General features: G+C 37.5%; 1 protein-coding gene across 5 annotated transcripts in view; it reads right to left on the bottom strand.

Moving 5' to 3' along the window:
- RAD51B (RAD51 paralog B) overlaps positions 1-12547 on the bottom strand; it is a 421512-nt gene that overhangs the window by 359391 nt on the left and 49574 nt on the right. For all 5 annotated transcript variants that reach the window (XR_007631421.1, XM_050335167.1, XM_050335170.1 and 2 more), the window contains exons 6-7: positions 7916-8035; positions 5860-6043 (exon numbers count right to left, since the gene is read on the bottom strand). Coding sequence is in view for 4 of the 5 variants with exons in the window: in XM_050335167.1 (XP_050191124.1) it covers positions 5860-6043; positions 7916-8035 (304 nt within the window). In the remaining variant the exon portion in view is untranslated. The remainder of the gene's footprint in view (positions 1-5859; positions 6044-7915; positions 8036-12547) is intronic.

The following is a 12547-nucleotide window of genomic DNA, read 5'->3' as shown; positions in this document are numbered from 1 at the left end:
TAAGTATAACACAGCAGGAAATCTTAACATCATAGAATGGTTTGAGTTGGAATGGACCTTAAAAATCACCTAGTTCCAACTCGCCTGCCAGAGGCAGGGACACGTTCCATTAGGGCAGGTTGCTCATGCAACCTGGCCTTGAACACGGCAGGGAGGGGGCATTGCAACTTCTCTGGGTAACCTGCTCCAGTGCCTCACCACCCTCATTTCACAAACTATTTGTTACTTAAACTGATGAAGCACACTGAACAAGGTTAGATTTTATACCAAAATACAGTGTGTTTGAAAGCAAAAATTCTGATACAGCTAGCACAAACATCATTTTCTAACATTGTTAAGTTCATCATTTAATGAGGACATGAACACCAACATGAACTTTGGTGCAGGGGAAGCAAAACATCTTGAAGAGAACAAGCATTGTCTTTTATTAGAAGAAAGTTAGTTTTGGAAATAATCTCCCTCACTTAGGAAACAAATTAACTGCTGTTTTCCATGGCTTAAAACAAAGTTAGGGCTACTCAAAGATTCTTTGTTTCATACAGAGAATAAAGTCAGCAAATTCTGCAATATCTACTTTATTCTAAATATTTATGCTCCTTTGGATTATGTTCACAGTATGATTAGCATAAGACATTTGTATCTTTTCATCCTATTGAGCTGATCAGAGACAACTCAGTTTCTCCAAGAAGCTAGTAAATTACCTTAATAAAATTCTGCAGGTTCAAAAGCCCCATGTCTTCTAATCATTCACATACTGTTTTAACTTTCATGCTGCTCCCTAGAGAAATATAAAAACTTCAGGAAAACGAAAAAGCATAAAAGCTACTCATATGGAAGGCAGAAGCAAAGGAACAAAGCAAGTAGCAGTCCCAGACTGAAAGAAGAATTACATTATTACGTAAACCTCAAGCTTTCACAGCAAGAAGATGGCCAGGAGTTCAGTGTGATTATGTAGAAATAAAAAGATGCTTCTATTAGCAGTTGGGGAGGGTATTCAAGTTCACACACACACAAACACAAGGTACACTTGAAACTTGAGTGACAAGACACTATACATAAACATCAGCAGCTTAACAGGAAAGAACCCATACTTTCCACTAAATTCTTACCACTAGAAATGGTTTGAACCACATCTGGCCTAAACATGGCTAGGAAAATTCTGGTAACTCAGTTCCAAAATGTTTCCTTCTGATAAGGTTAACTTCTCATTAAAGAAATACATGTTTCAATGTGGCATAACATAGAAGAGATTTCTCTTTTTAGAAAACTTCAAAATGGAAAATTTTGTTTGTGCTAAGTTCTCTAAGCTTTGCAGATAAGTTTTCCTTATTCTAGATTTAAACAACTTGCAAAGATAATTCAATTACTGTTTCTCTAACACTCGTATTAAACATACCTTTTAATAGCAAAGTATAAAAATGAATTATGCATTTCAGTAGCTTACAGTCCAGACAAATTCATCTGAAAGTCTGATGTGTCCCCATAGTTTTGGAAAAGTCAGCATACAGTGCTGTTATATATGTAACAAATCAACCATCCATTTTTTCCAAACTATCTACATACCTGTTTATCAATTGAAAGAGAACTGGTATCTAAACAACTTTTCTTCAGAAATCTTTGATTTTGAAGTGCGTTTAGCTCTCCATAAACTAATATTTTCAAATATCAGAACAGCAATAGCAAAGGTGCAAAGAAACCATCTATGTAGAAACAGAATAAAACAGAAACAAGAACGAGTCTAAATGGGAGAAAATAACAATTTGAATATTCCCTCTGTGCCAAAAACAGCACTTCAATCAAGGGACACTTTACTGCAGGAAGCTGAGACAATGCAATTAAACACACTTAACCAAAGACAGCAGAAAAGGCACTGCAGATGTCAAGTAATTTGTGCATATAAACAGATTTTGAGAAGAGAAGAAAAAACTTAATCTAAAATCAAATATACATTTAGCTAAACGTCTGGCTTTCTAAAGTAAATGAAAAGGTTGGGGATAGAGTTTACAGAGCACAATGTGAAGTGATTGTGAAACACTGACACTAAAAAAAAAATGAAAATTGACTGTGACAGATTTAATTGCTTTCATATTAAAAATATCAAGTAAATTTTTAGTTTTTAAGTGGAGCATGTGGCATCTAAAGGGGGAAAAATATTACCTGTGGAACTTGTGGGCTTCTTGATTTTTTAGCATAGAAAACAAAAGCATTGGAGAGTAAAAGAAAGCTAATTTTGTTTGATTAATAATCAAGCTGTCCTTCTCAGTTTCCAGCAGTCACTTTTGATCTGACTGCCTAGTTCCAACCAAACCTGGCAGAAAAAAAAGTATGTTTTGGTCACAGCTCTGTGCAGGAAAAGAGAAAATGGGGCACTGCTACATAGTGCCCCATGGAGGCAGAAGCTTCAGCGACTGTTTAGGCATCAGTATGGCTTTCAGGTAGATTGCCAGTACACCATAAGTGATCCAAACCTTGCGCTGCCTCTTGCTCTGGTATCATTTATAATGCCTAGGATGAAACCAGGCTTACTGTTAAGTTACATGGAAGAAAACAAATAAAAAAAGGAGATCAGGTATCATACTTCACTTTCTGAGAAACAGCTTATGTTTTACTAATGTCCACACATAACAAAAAACAAAAACATTAAATCAAGCAAAAAATGAAAATCACACACCACTTTCACAGGCTTCATTCACTGACTAAGATGGTACCATTCAATCAATAAGTTTAATATTTTTTTTCATCTCAAAAGATGCATTAAGTTTAATTTACTACAACTTATTTAAATTTTACACTGAGGATGGCAATTGCTACTTTCCAAGGAGCATCTGTATCTTGTTCCTGGACTCAGTACAAGTGCTTTCTCACTAGTAATGACTCTATCCTCACAGCATCCTCTCACTAAACAGCTCTGTTATTCCATTTTACAGACTGAAAACAGAGGTGTAGAGAGGTTACTGAACAATGACCATCAGTTTTGATGCAATTAAGGTCAACTGTTTTCCAAATACCTCAGACCAGACAGAGCTACTTCGGTTCGAAACAGCTCCCCTTGAGCTGGTGAAAACTATGAGTGCTAGTCACTTTTACAGGTCAAATTCTATAACCTCACATCATGAAATACGATATCGATAAGATATGAAATATACATAATTAAAAACAGATTTTATAACACCAATAGAAAAAACAGTACTGAAATCCTTTAAACTCCAGCACAATATGGTACTACAGGGTTTCCCAAAATTTAACTTTACTTGAACCCATTTGCTTTTTAAGAAATGGGGGTGGGGAAATGCCCACAAAAAAATACTCAGTGATAAGCTATTTATGCATAGTAATGCATTCCAATGATTAATTACTCCAGTAAGAACACACCCACTATTTGAAGTCTGAACTTGCTTAATTCCCCTTCCAACCACAGAACTGTGGTACACCTGTGTCAGCTGAAGAGAAGCTTTTATCAAATACCTCTTTGCCAAGTAGGTGCATATTGACTAATGAAGAAGCCCTTCAAATTTCCTTAGCTAAGCTAAACAAAGTAAGCACCTTATGTCTTCATTACTAAGACCACTCTCCCCCGTCATTTTCAAGACTGTTCTCTGGAAGCTGATTTTTCACCATCCTCCCTGGACTGTCAGTACCAGATGTACTGCTCCAGTAACAGCTATAGCTGATACCTCCTAATTGTCAATTCCCTTGCTCAACTACTCACCAGACCTTTAGCTACAGCCAAAACAATTGACTTCAAGTTCAAATCCAAATCCTATCACTCATCAACTCCAAACTTGTTGCCCAACTTAGTATTTAATTGCACTGATTCTGCTATGAAGAATTTATTAATTATCGAAATCACTTTGTGGGCTTATTAATATTCTTAGTCCCAAATTTATTACTTTCTAGGTAGGTAAAAACATCTGAAATAATTACAACACAATTATTTATTATGAGAACCACTAAGATTCTGTTGCAATGGATGTAACAGCAGACTGCTTTGTGGTGTGTGCAACACTTGCAGATGCATAACACTGATGTTGGATTTCGCACATACACAGTCTTGCTTAGGGATCCATGTTTGCAGGAGTGCAAATCTCTAGCCAAGGCCCTCCTACAATTCTCAGCTAATAGGACTTTTATTTTGTAACATAAAATTTAGCAAATCTTTAAAATACTCCAGAACCAACCAACAAGCAGTGTTTATTAAAGATGATGATAAATGAAAACAGAGTTAGGTTTTCATTGAATAAATTGATAAACCTCACCAATAGGTGCTTAAAAAATATGCAAGCTTTCCATCTGTGTATTTACATGTCATTATACAGCTCTATAAAGATTTTATTTAAAAGGCAAGACCTTTCAGGGACCAGTTCAACAAGACGAAGGCTGTGACCACAGCACAGGTTCTTGCCCAAAATTCTAGAACTCCTTACCAAAGTGTTCACAGTCAAAAACAGTAACAGATCAGCGCATCAGATACTGCAGACGTCTTAAAGCAAACATATCAGCTCTAATATAATGGAAGCCTTTAGATGTTCAAGGTTAATTTTCTTCTTACGTAGAGAAAATTAGGACCACACTGTCCAATTTTAAGACTTTTGTGCATATCAACACTGTCACTTTGACTAAGCAGGACAGCAGCCTGAACTGTCAGACATTCAAATCCAGCTCAGCTTCACCATTTAAGTGAAGGTGGAGGGAGAGGGTAGGAGCTGTCTAAAGGAGAAGAAAATAGAGAAAAATAGTATCTTCTCATAAAACTTCTCCCCTTTTTCAAAGGGCTGCACAGTATTTTCTCAAAACATCAGAGTGCACATACTTACACACAGTTTCTTCCTGGCTTTTTAAAGCACTGCAAACATTATTAATTGCACTGACGAGGACGCTGGTTTTTGTTCCTGAACTTTAAAGGCACTTACTTACACAGCGTTTAATCTTCTCCATCAAAAGTTTTTAGAAGTCACATGGCAGAAGGAAATCTACTCCTCTTAAATTATATCAACCAGTTCCACACCTCCTATTTCTGGTGTCATAGTTTCTGTGACCTCAGGAGTGTCAGAGTGAAAAGGCCCCACCAGTCTTCCTCATATTCTTACCTCAGTGTCTCTCTTACACTGGAGTGATGAGTAGGTTACCCATACCAGGAAATACTTTCAGGAGTTGAGTTTCAATGGCACCTTTTGATATGATCCCTCATGGATGAACACACACACAAGAACATTTATACAGCCTAAAGCAGTTTTCAATCAGTTCTACCCAGTCCCTGCCCCCTGGGTGTCCATGTATTCCTTTTCATTTTATGGGCAAATCCACAAACAAGGATTTGCTGAGCTGTTATCCTCCTTTCTGCATAAATGAGCATACATTATCAGCCGCAAAAGGAATTTAAGGTGTTCCGGAGTATTAGGCCTTTTGAGATTCTATTAACTTGAGTTAAGGGGACAGACACAAAAAAAGATCTTCAACTAGCCAGAGTATGGACTAGTTAGAGTGACACTGCAATAGAAAGGAATCACCAGGGTTAAACAATATTTAATGGCAACAAATAAAATATAATATTCAAGAAAAACAAGAAAACAAACAAATACCAAAGCACTGAAACAGCTGGAGAATCTTGTCCCTGTTTTCAAGTCCTACATTTGAAAAAAAACAAACAACAGAACAAATAAACAAAACCCCACACACAAAAAGCAATAAGCAAAGCCATTAGTGTTCTGTCATTTCCCAAATATATTTCAACTGGTACCTGCTTGAAGATTTCTGCTAGAATAACTTTCTGGTTTTCATCTTCCTGTCATTTTCATTCTTTTTCAATTTTATGACTTCATACTCTTAAGGCAAAAACTTAAGCAAGGAGGAAGAACTTACTGGTATTGAGAACTCCTCTGCCAAATACTTCAACACTGATGCTCCTCTAGTCAAAAAGTTACTTCTCTCTGCCAGATTGCCTTGAAGTTTTGTGTCAAACTCCTTTCTGACAACTGAAGCAACAGAGTCAATTATTATGAGTTTAACTTTCTTTGAAATAATTTCTTCTTCCAAAGACATAATCCTAAAAAAAGAAAAAAAGAAGACAGTCACTGGTAGCACTATTTACACAATAGAACCATTTCATAACTTTGAAATTGTTTAAATAAAAGGAATCCTTTAATTAGCTGAAACTCAGCCCCTCTTTTTCCCTCCTCACACACCACCTCCATTAACATCTACATGTATTGAAGAATTTGGAAAGGAATCTGAGGCTCACCGGACCACATAACCCAAGGCAGAATCTCTCCAAAAGAGAGGATTTTGAAGAATCTCTAGTTAGCAAGACTATGCCTTACCACCCCTGAATGGCAGATGGCAAGTAAAGTGGGCATGGAAACTGTGCCTTTTAGCTCACAGTAGATGTGAACCACGGTCAGCTCCAGATTCCTTGGTGTCTATGTATGCAGGTCAAATCCATTTTTGTGTACCTCCAAACCTAATTTGTTAATAAGGATGGATGCCATCCAGAAGGACCTGGACAAACTTGAGAAGTGGGCCCGTGAGAACCTAACGAAGTTAAACAAGTCGAAGCGCAAGGAGCTGCGCCAGGATCAGGGTGGTCCCAGAGACGAGTACAGTCTGAAGAAAGTGTAATTGAGAGCAGCTCTGCAGAGCAGGACTTGGAGATCTGAGGACAAAAAGCTGGGCATGAGCCAGCAGTGTGCACTTGCAGCACAGAAAGCCAACCATATCCTGGGTTGCAGCGAGAGGTGTGGCCAGCAGGTCAAGGAAGGCGACTCTTGCCCTCTACTCTGCTCCCATGAGACCCCACCTACAGTACTACATTCAGCTCTGGGGTCCTCACAAAAAAGACACGGACCAGAGGAAGTCCTCCAGAGAACGGTCACAACGATGCTCAAAGGGCCAGAGCACATCTCCTACAAAGACAGGCTGAGAGAGCTGGGCCTTCTTCAGCCTGGACAAAAGGCAGCTCCAGAGAGACCTCACTGCAGCCTTTCCAGCACTTAAAGGGGGCTCATTTATAAGAGGCGGAGTGACTTTTTACATGAGCAGATAGTCATAGACAAGGGGAAAAACTAAGAGAAGAGAGATTTAGATTACTTATTAGCAAGAAATTCTTTACTCAGAGAGTAGTGAGGCGCTGGCACAGGTTGCCCAGAAAAGTTGTGGATGGCCCATGCCTGGAAGTGTTCAAGGCCAGGCTGGGCAGGACCCTGAGCAATCTGATCTACTGGGTGGTGTTCCTGACCATGGTAGGGGGGTTGGAAGTAGATGATCTTTAAGGTAGCTTCCAAGACATTTCATGTTTCTACAATATGCTAGTAGCTGTTCTCCGACAAAGATGTACTAGAAGATAAAATTATCCTTAGAAGAATTCTCCCACTAACATAAAACACAGAATATGATGCCAAATATAACTTAATTTTCATTGCAAAATATGTTCAAAAATTAACATAAGGTAACAGCATGACAATACAACACTGCCAACAACAGGATTCAAGCTGATGACTGTTAAAAAATTCCTTTCTCCCACTGCTGGAAGGGTTCCTGTCTTCCTAGAAGGAAACTGGGCTTTGGAGGAACAAGATCCTCTTTCATGGACAATACAACTCTTATACTGTGATCCCTCCACAATCCAAGAGACGACCTGTCTCATAAACACTCCTCTTTAAATGCTTACAGGGATCAGATCACATAGAAATTGTCAGAAATTAAAAAACATCAACCGGATTAGTCACATGCTATGAAATGAAAAGAGCAATGTCAATCTTTCTGCAGTGCTACTTTGCTGGAGACCATGCTGTTATCCACATGAAAAGGTCTCAAATAAATTAATTACTCTTCATAAAACTTTGATATAAAACAAATATTGTTATAGACAATCAAGTCAAAGTGGTGTTGTATTTTTATTTTAAACTCTGGGAAAGAATACCTCTTGAGTACACTGCAACAGGTCAGCTCTCGATAGAGGTGAATGCTACGGGTCATGCAGAACACCTTTTCATCTGAGTCAAAATAAGTAGGGAATCTGTTTCCTGCTATCTCAATCAACCTATTAAAAAAAAAAAAAAAAAAGAAAAGAAAAAGGCAAAACCAGAAGGTATATCACAGCAAAAAGAATAATGTAGGATAATAAGTCATCAAATATTCATGAAGCAAACACAGCAAACCTCTGAACCATAAGCAGATACGAAGTAATACTGGAAAACTTTTAAAAAGGAAAAGCACACTTTATCAGTCAGACTGAAAAACTGGAAGTCAGAACAGTTAGGTTCTCTTCTCAGTGATGCTCAGTCAGTGGCACACAAAGGAATGATATTATGTGTCTGTACACAAAGAAAGAGAATATCTCCTCTAGAAGGAAACTGCAAAGTTTAGTTACTCAATGCTAAGTTCAAATTTTATACAAGAGGTTCCACTCAATGATCAAACATTCTCCTATTCTAATTGTTATATCTAAATACTATTTTCATTTAAACAAAAGTATTCTCCAACACAAATCATCTTCCCTTTCACCTTTAATTTAACAAGCTGATCAGAAACAGAAGATTCAGCCAACCTGGGAGCAGGACTGCAAAGAACAGAGCCCAGTTTGAGGGGCTTGTAAGTACTACAAGTACTTACACAAGCAGTACATGTATGGAAACTATACCTGACAAAGTGAAAATCTTTTCACAGATAATCTCTCCTTAAAAACATGAATAAGGTCATTTGGATGGGTGACTGTTTCTGTTTTACCAGTTACCTGTTGGTAAAAATGGCTTATAAAATTTTACGAAAATCTACTTTTTAGAACATTGTGAAAAAACCAAAAACCAAACAGTATTGTGTCACAAAGTGACTGAGGCTCCAGCTGCCAGGCAACTACAACTGAACATACATCCAGGTACAAATGGCATGACTTGACAAAATTACTAGAGCATTTACATGGCTGCTTTACTGATACAACTGAACGTGGGATTCTGTGATTAAATGCTCTCCATTACCTTATTAGCAAATTCATAAGCCTTCAAAACCTTGAATTACAATTGCTAAGCATTCCACTCTTTATTATCAGAGCAGACTAAGGAAGCGTATCAGATAACAGGTGATAACACTGAAAGAAGTCAGAGGAAGCTGGATATTTATTACTTGTTGTCAAAATACTTCCATATTCAGAAATTATGACTTGAAAAAGCTCACACAGATGTAAAAATAAACAATTTTCAGTTAAATTATATTTTATACATCAAATTATTGGGGAAACTAAATAGTATGCATTTTAGAAATGCTGACTGCCTACGAACTCCTACAAAGTCACTGGAAAGAATTTCCACTCCTCTGAACACAAGGCAATTTTATCTAGGTCCTTAAAGAGACGATCCAAGAATTTAACTTTGAAACTTATAATTTGCACACTGAAATTTTTTCCATAATGAAAGTTTTCTTTTTTTAATAACAGAAAATGCTTAATTGTTTGTATTTAAAGCAGGCATATCCCACTACCTATAGCTTGAGTGGCTTGTAATGGATTATACTTGTGGGCACAACTTACTGTTATTATCTCAGTGCTTTTCATTTAGACCCCTTTCATTAAAATACATAATGGCAAAGCTATTTTAGGAAAAAAAATTAAAATCCATTGTATTTGGTTTAAAAAATAGAAGCACTAAGCTTGAGTGTTAATATACTTACCCTGAGCAAACCATTTCATTTTAATAGCCTGAATCTCGTTCATCAAATACATTACTTATTACATGTAAACTTGTCCTGCAGAAGCTTCCAGAGACAGGATTTTGTCTGCCCGCCTGCACAGTTAATCATGCAAACCATTTGGGCAACAGTGAGCTGCCATTCAACAGTCTGCAGGAAATGAGATTTCACTGTGCCTCCTAACGGGCATGCACATCACAAAGAACAACATTAGATAGAATAACATAAAGGGATCCATGAAAATCTTGCCAAGATTGCAGCACTACTTTCAGGAGCTCCATGCGGGTTCAAAGTTCATTACTATCTAAATCCTGTTTGCCATGATGAGACCAAAAACTCCACAGAACAGGTTTTCTGCAACGAGGGCAGATCTATTATCTATCCAGATAATCTGTTCTCAGCTTTGGTTCACAGAAATTGGTAATTACTGCTTTTCACAAGCAATAAGTGCAACTAGCGAAAAAAAAACAACCTAAAAAATTCTTTTCAGACTTTCTGAGTATGTCCAGTATGTTTTCAGTTAACAGTTGGCTACAACAAAACTGATGAGAACAATTTTGATTTCCAGACTTAATACAACCTTTTCATCTACCTGCCCTACCGTCCATGTTCTGATAAAGAGGAACGACAGACACAACCTGCACTGTTGCAGCTTTCTCTTATAAAAATAATGCCAGCTAAATGTCTCAGTCAAGCCCTTTAAGTTCATCATGGCTAGGCTTCGCGAACGAAGATTTGAGAAGGGCTCTACCCACGCTTGCTGCAAGCGCGCTGATGGCTAAAAAGGCCAATGTGAGATAGACAAGTCCGGTTGCAGAAGGCACAGCAGAAAGACTCCCCAGGTGATATCGAAGATGCTATTAAATGAATATTCTATGATTTGCCTTCTTATCTGAGGTGTTTAGAACAACAATAAAACCAAAATATCTTCTATTTGCCATCTATTAATAATACAGGACTACAGAATCTTAAGAAAATTCAGGTTAGAAAGAGAACGCATGAGACTTCCAGGCCAATAAATTGTTCAAAATAGTGCCAGCTACTGAGTCAGAACAAGTTACTTGAGTCTTTTACCTATTTTGGAAGCCTCCAAAGATGGAGGCAGCACCAATTCTCTGGACAACCTTTATTTCACCATAAAAACAGTCAGGAATTAGAAAGTTTCTCCATATATCAGCACAGAAATGGATTTCAATCTATGCCTGCTGTCCCCCTGCCACACATCACCGTGCCATCTTCTCCATGGCCTCCTTATTGGCAAGAGAAAGCTTCTGTGAGATTCCCCAAAGCCTTCTCTCCTCTAGACTGAGCAAGTCCTCAGTCTCTCCACAAACGGCCAGTGCTGCTGCTCCCAACCACCTTGGTAGTCCTTCGCTGAACTTCCTGCAGTTTGTCCTGTATTCCTCATACTGAGACCCCAGAACTGGACCCAGAATCTAGTCAAACATATACAAAGTAAAAGTGGATATGCACCTCCCTCACTCTGCTGATTCAGCTCCTTAGAGATTGCAACACAGAAAGTATAAGATGCAGTCAGTCTCCTGAAATTGTGTTTATCTATCATTTCCAACTGAGTAATACTATATATGATTTAATAGACAAATATACTCATCCTTAGTAATAATGTTATTTTCACCACATTTCCTTTCTATGTAATATTGTATTTTCAGCAGTTTCATTTTCATGTTCACCTGATTTCCTTTTCTTTAGCATTCACTTCTAAACAACAAGTCTTAACTCACTCATTGGGTCCTACCCTTTTTTACTATTTACATTTCAGGGATCTGAAATGAAACCTAAGTGTTGTGTAAGGGGGGAAGCACCATACTTTGCAGAGCCATTGCTTGAAGCTTTTTTCTTTGACATATTACACTTCAAACTTTTGGGAAATTAAGTTAATAAAAATTAAGTTAATAAAAAACATAACTTTCTCATCCATAACTTCAAATGAATAAACAATGCAAACAGGTTTGCTTTGATACTCCAGATTCAGGTCATGGTTATAATTACTAAATCATCTGAATTCTTTCAAAGAATATTTTTCTGCCCATTTTTCTACACAAACGAGCATGTGACTACTGTACTTCTTGTCCTCCTCCAGATCCTTAAGAACTTTTGAACATGCTCATTCCAAACAACAGGGGCAAAGGAATAGAAATTTCAAAAAATATTAAATCCTATTGTTTAGAAAAGTTGGTAGTTAAGTACAGCAAATTAGAGCTACCTTTAATGAAACACTGCAGGATTATTTCAACAGTTAATCACTCAGCATGGGGAAGAGTGGCAATCAACACATGCATACACCTGTTCTCTCAAGCAAATACAGCACATAATCTCTCCTGTCCATTTAGAACACACCATTAAGTACATGGCTGAGCAGTTTTGGTCGCATGGGCCAAGCAGCAGATATTAGAAAAACCAGAGATGTTATAGAGGGAAGGTAATATAAGGATATAGGAGAAATGTGAGCTGGCTCAGAAGAAAACGAGGAGTGCAGGAGGACACAGGGTCCCACTCAACAGAAGTAGAAAAGAAATCTGAAGGAAAATTAGCTATGTTAGTCTTACTGTTCACCAAAAAAAAATCTCCATTTCCTTTGTAGTCAAAATGATGGGCCTTTACATCCTCAAAACCTTCCTATTAACTCCACAAACTAAACTGCAAAGAAAGACTTCAGATACAAGGCTGATAATTACATTTATAAATTAAAGAGCATGCCATCCACCTTGCCAAATCCAAAACTGTAATCTGCAACATCATCAAATTAAGAAGCAAACCATTCTATTACATTAATTTCAACATCTATGGAATAACTGCATATACAAGAGGAATGGTTAATAACTACCACAGGTATCTAAAATTACATCATTAT

Source organism: Myiozetetes cayanensis, unplaced genomic scaffold (genome assembly GCF_022539395.1).
Source record: "Myiozetetes cayanensis isolate MyiCay16 unplaced genomic scaffold, myiCay2020 scf6-25, whole genome shotgun sequence".
Taxonomy (NCBI): Eukaryota; Metazoa; Chordata; class Aves; order Passeriformes; family Tyrannidae; genus Myiozetetes; species Myiozetetes cayanensis.
This window is presented reverse-complemented; position numbering and strand designations above follow the sequence as displayed.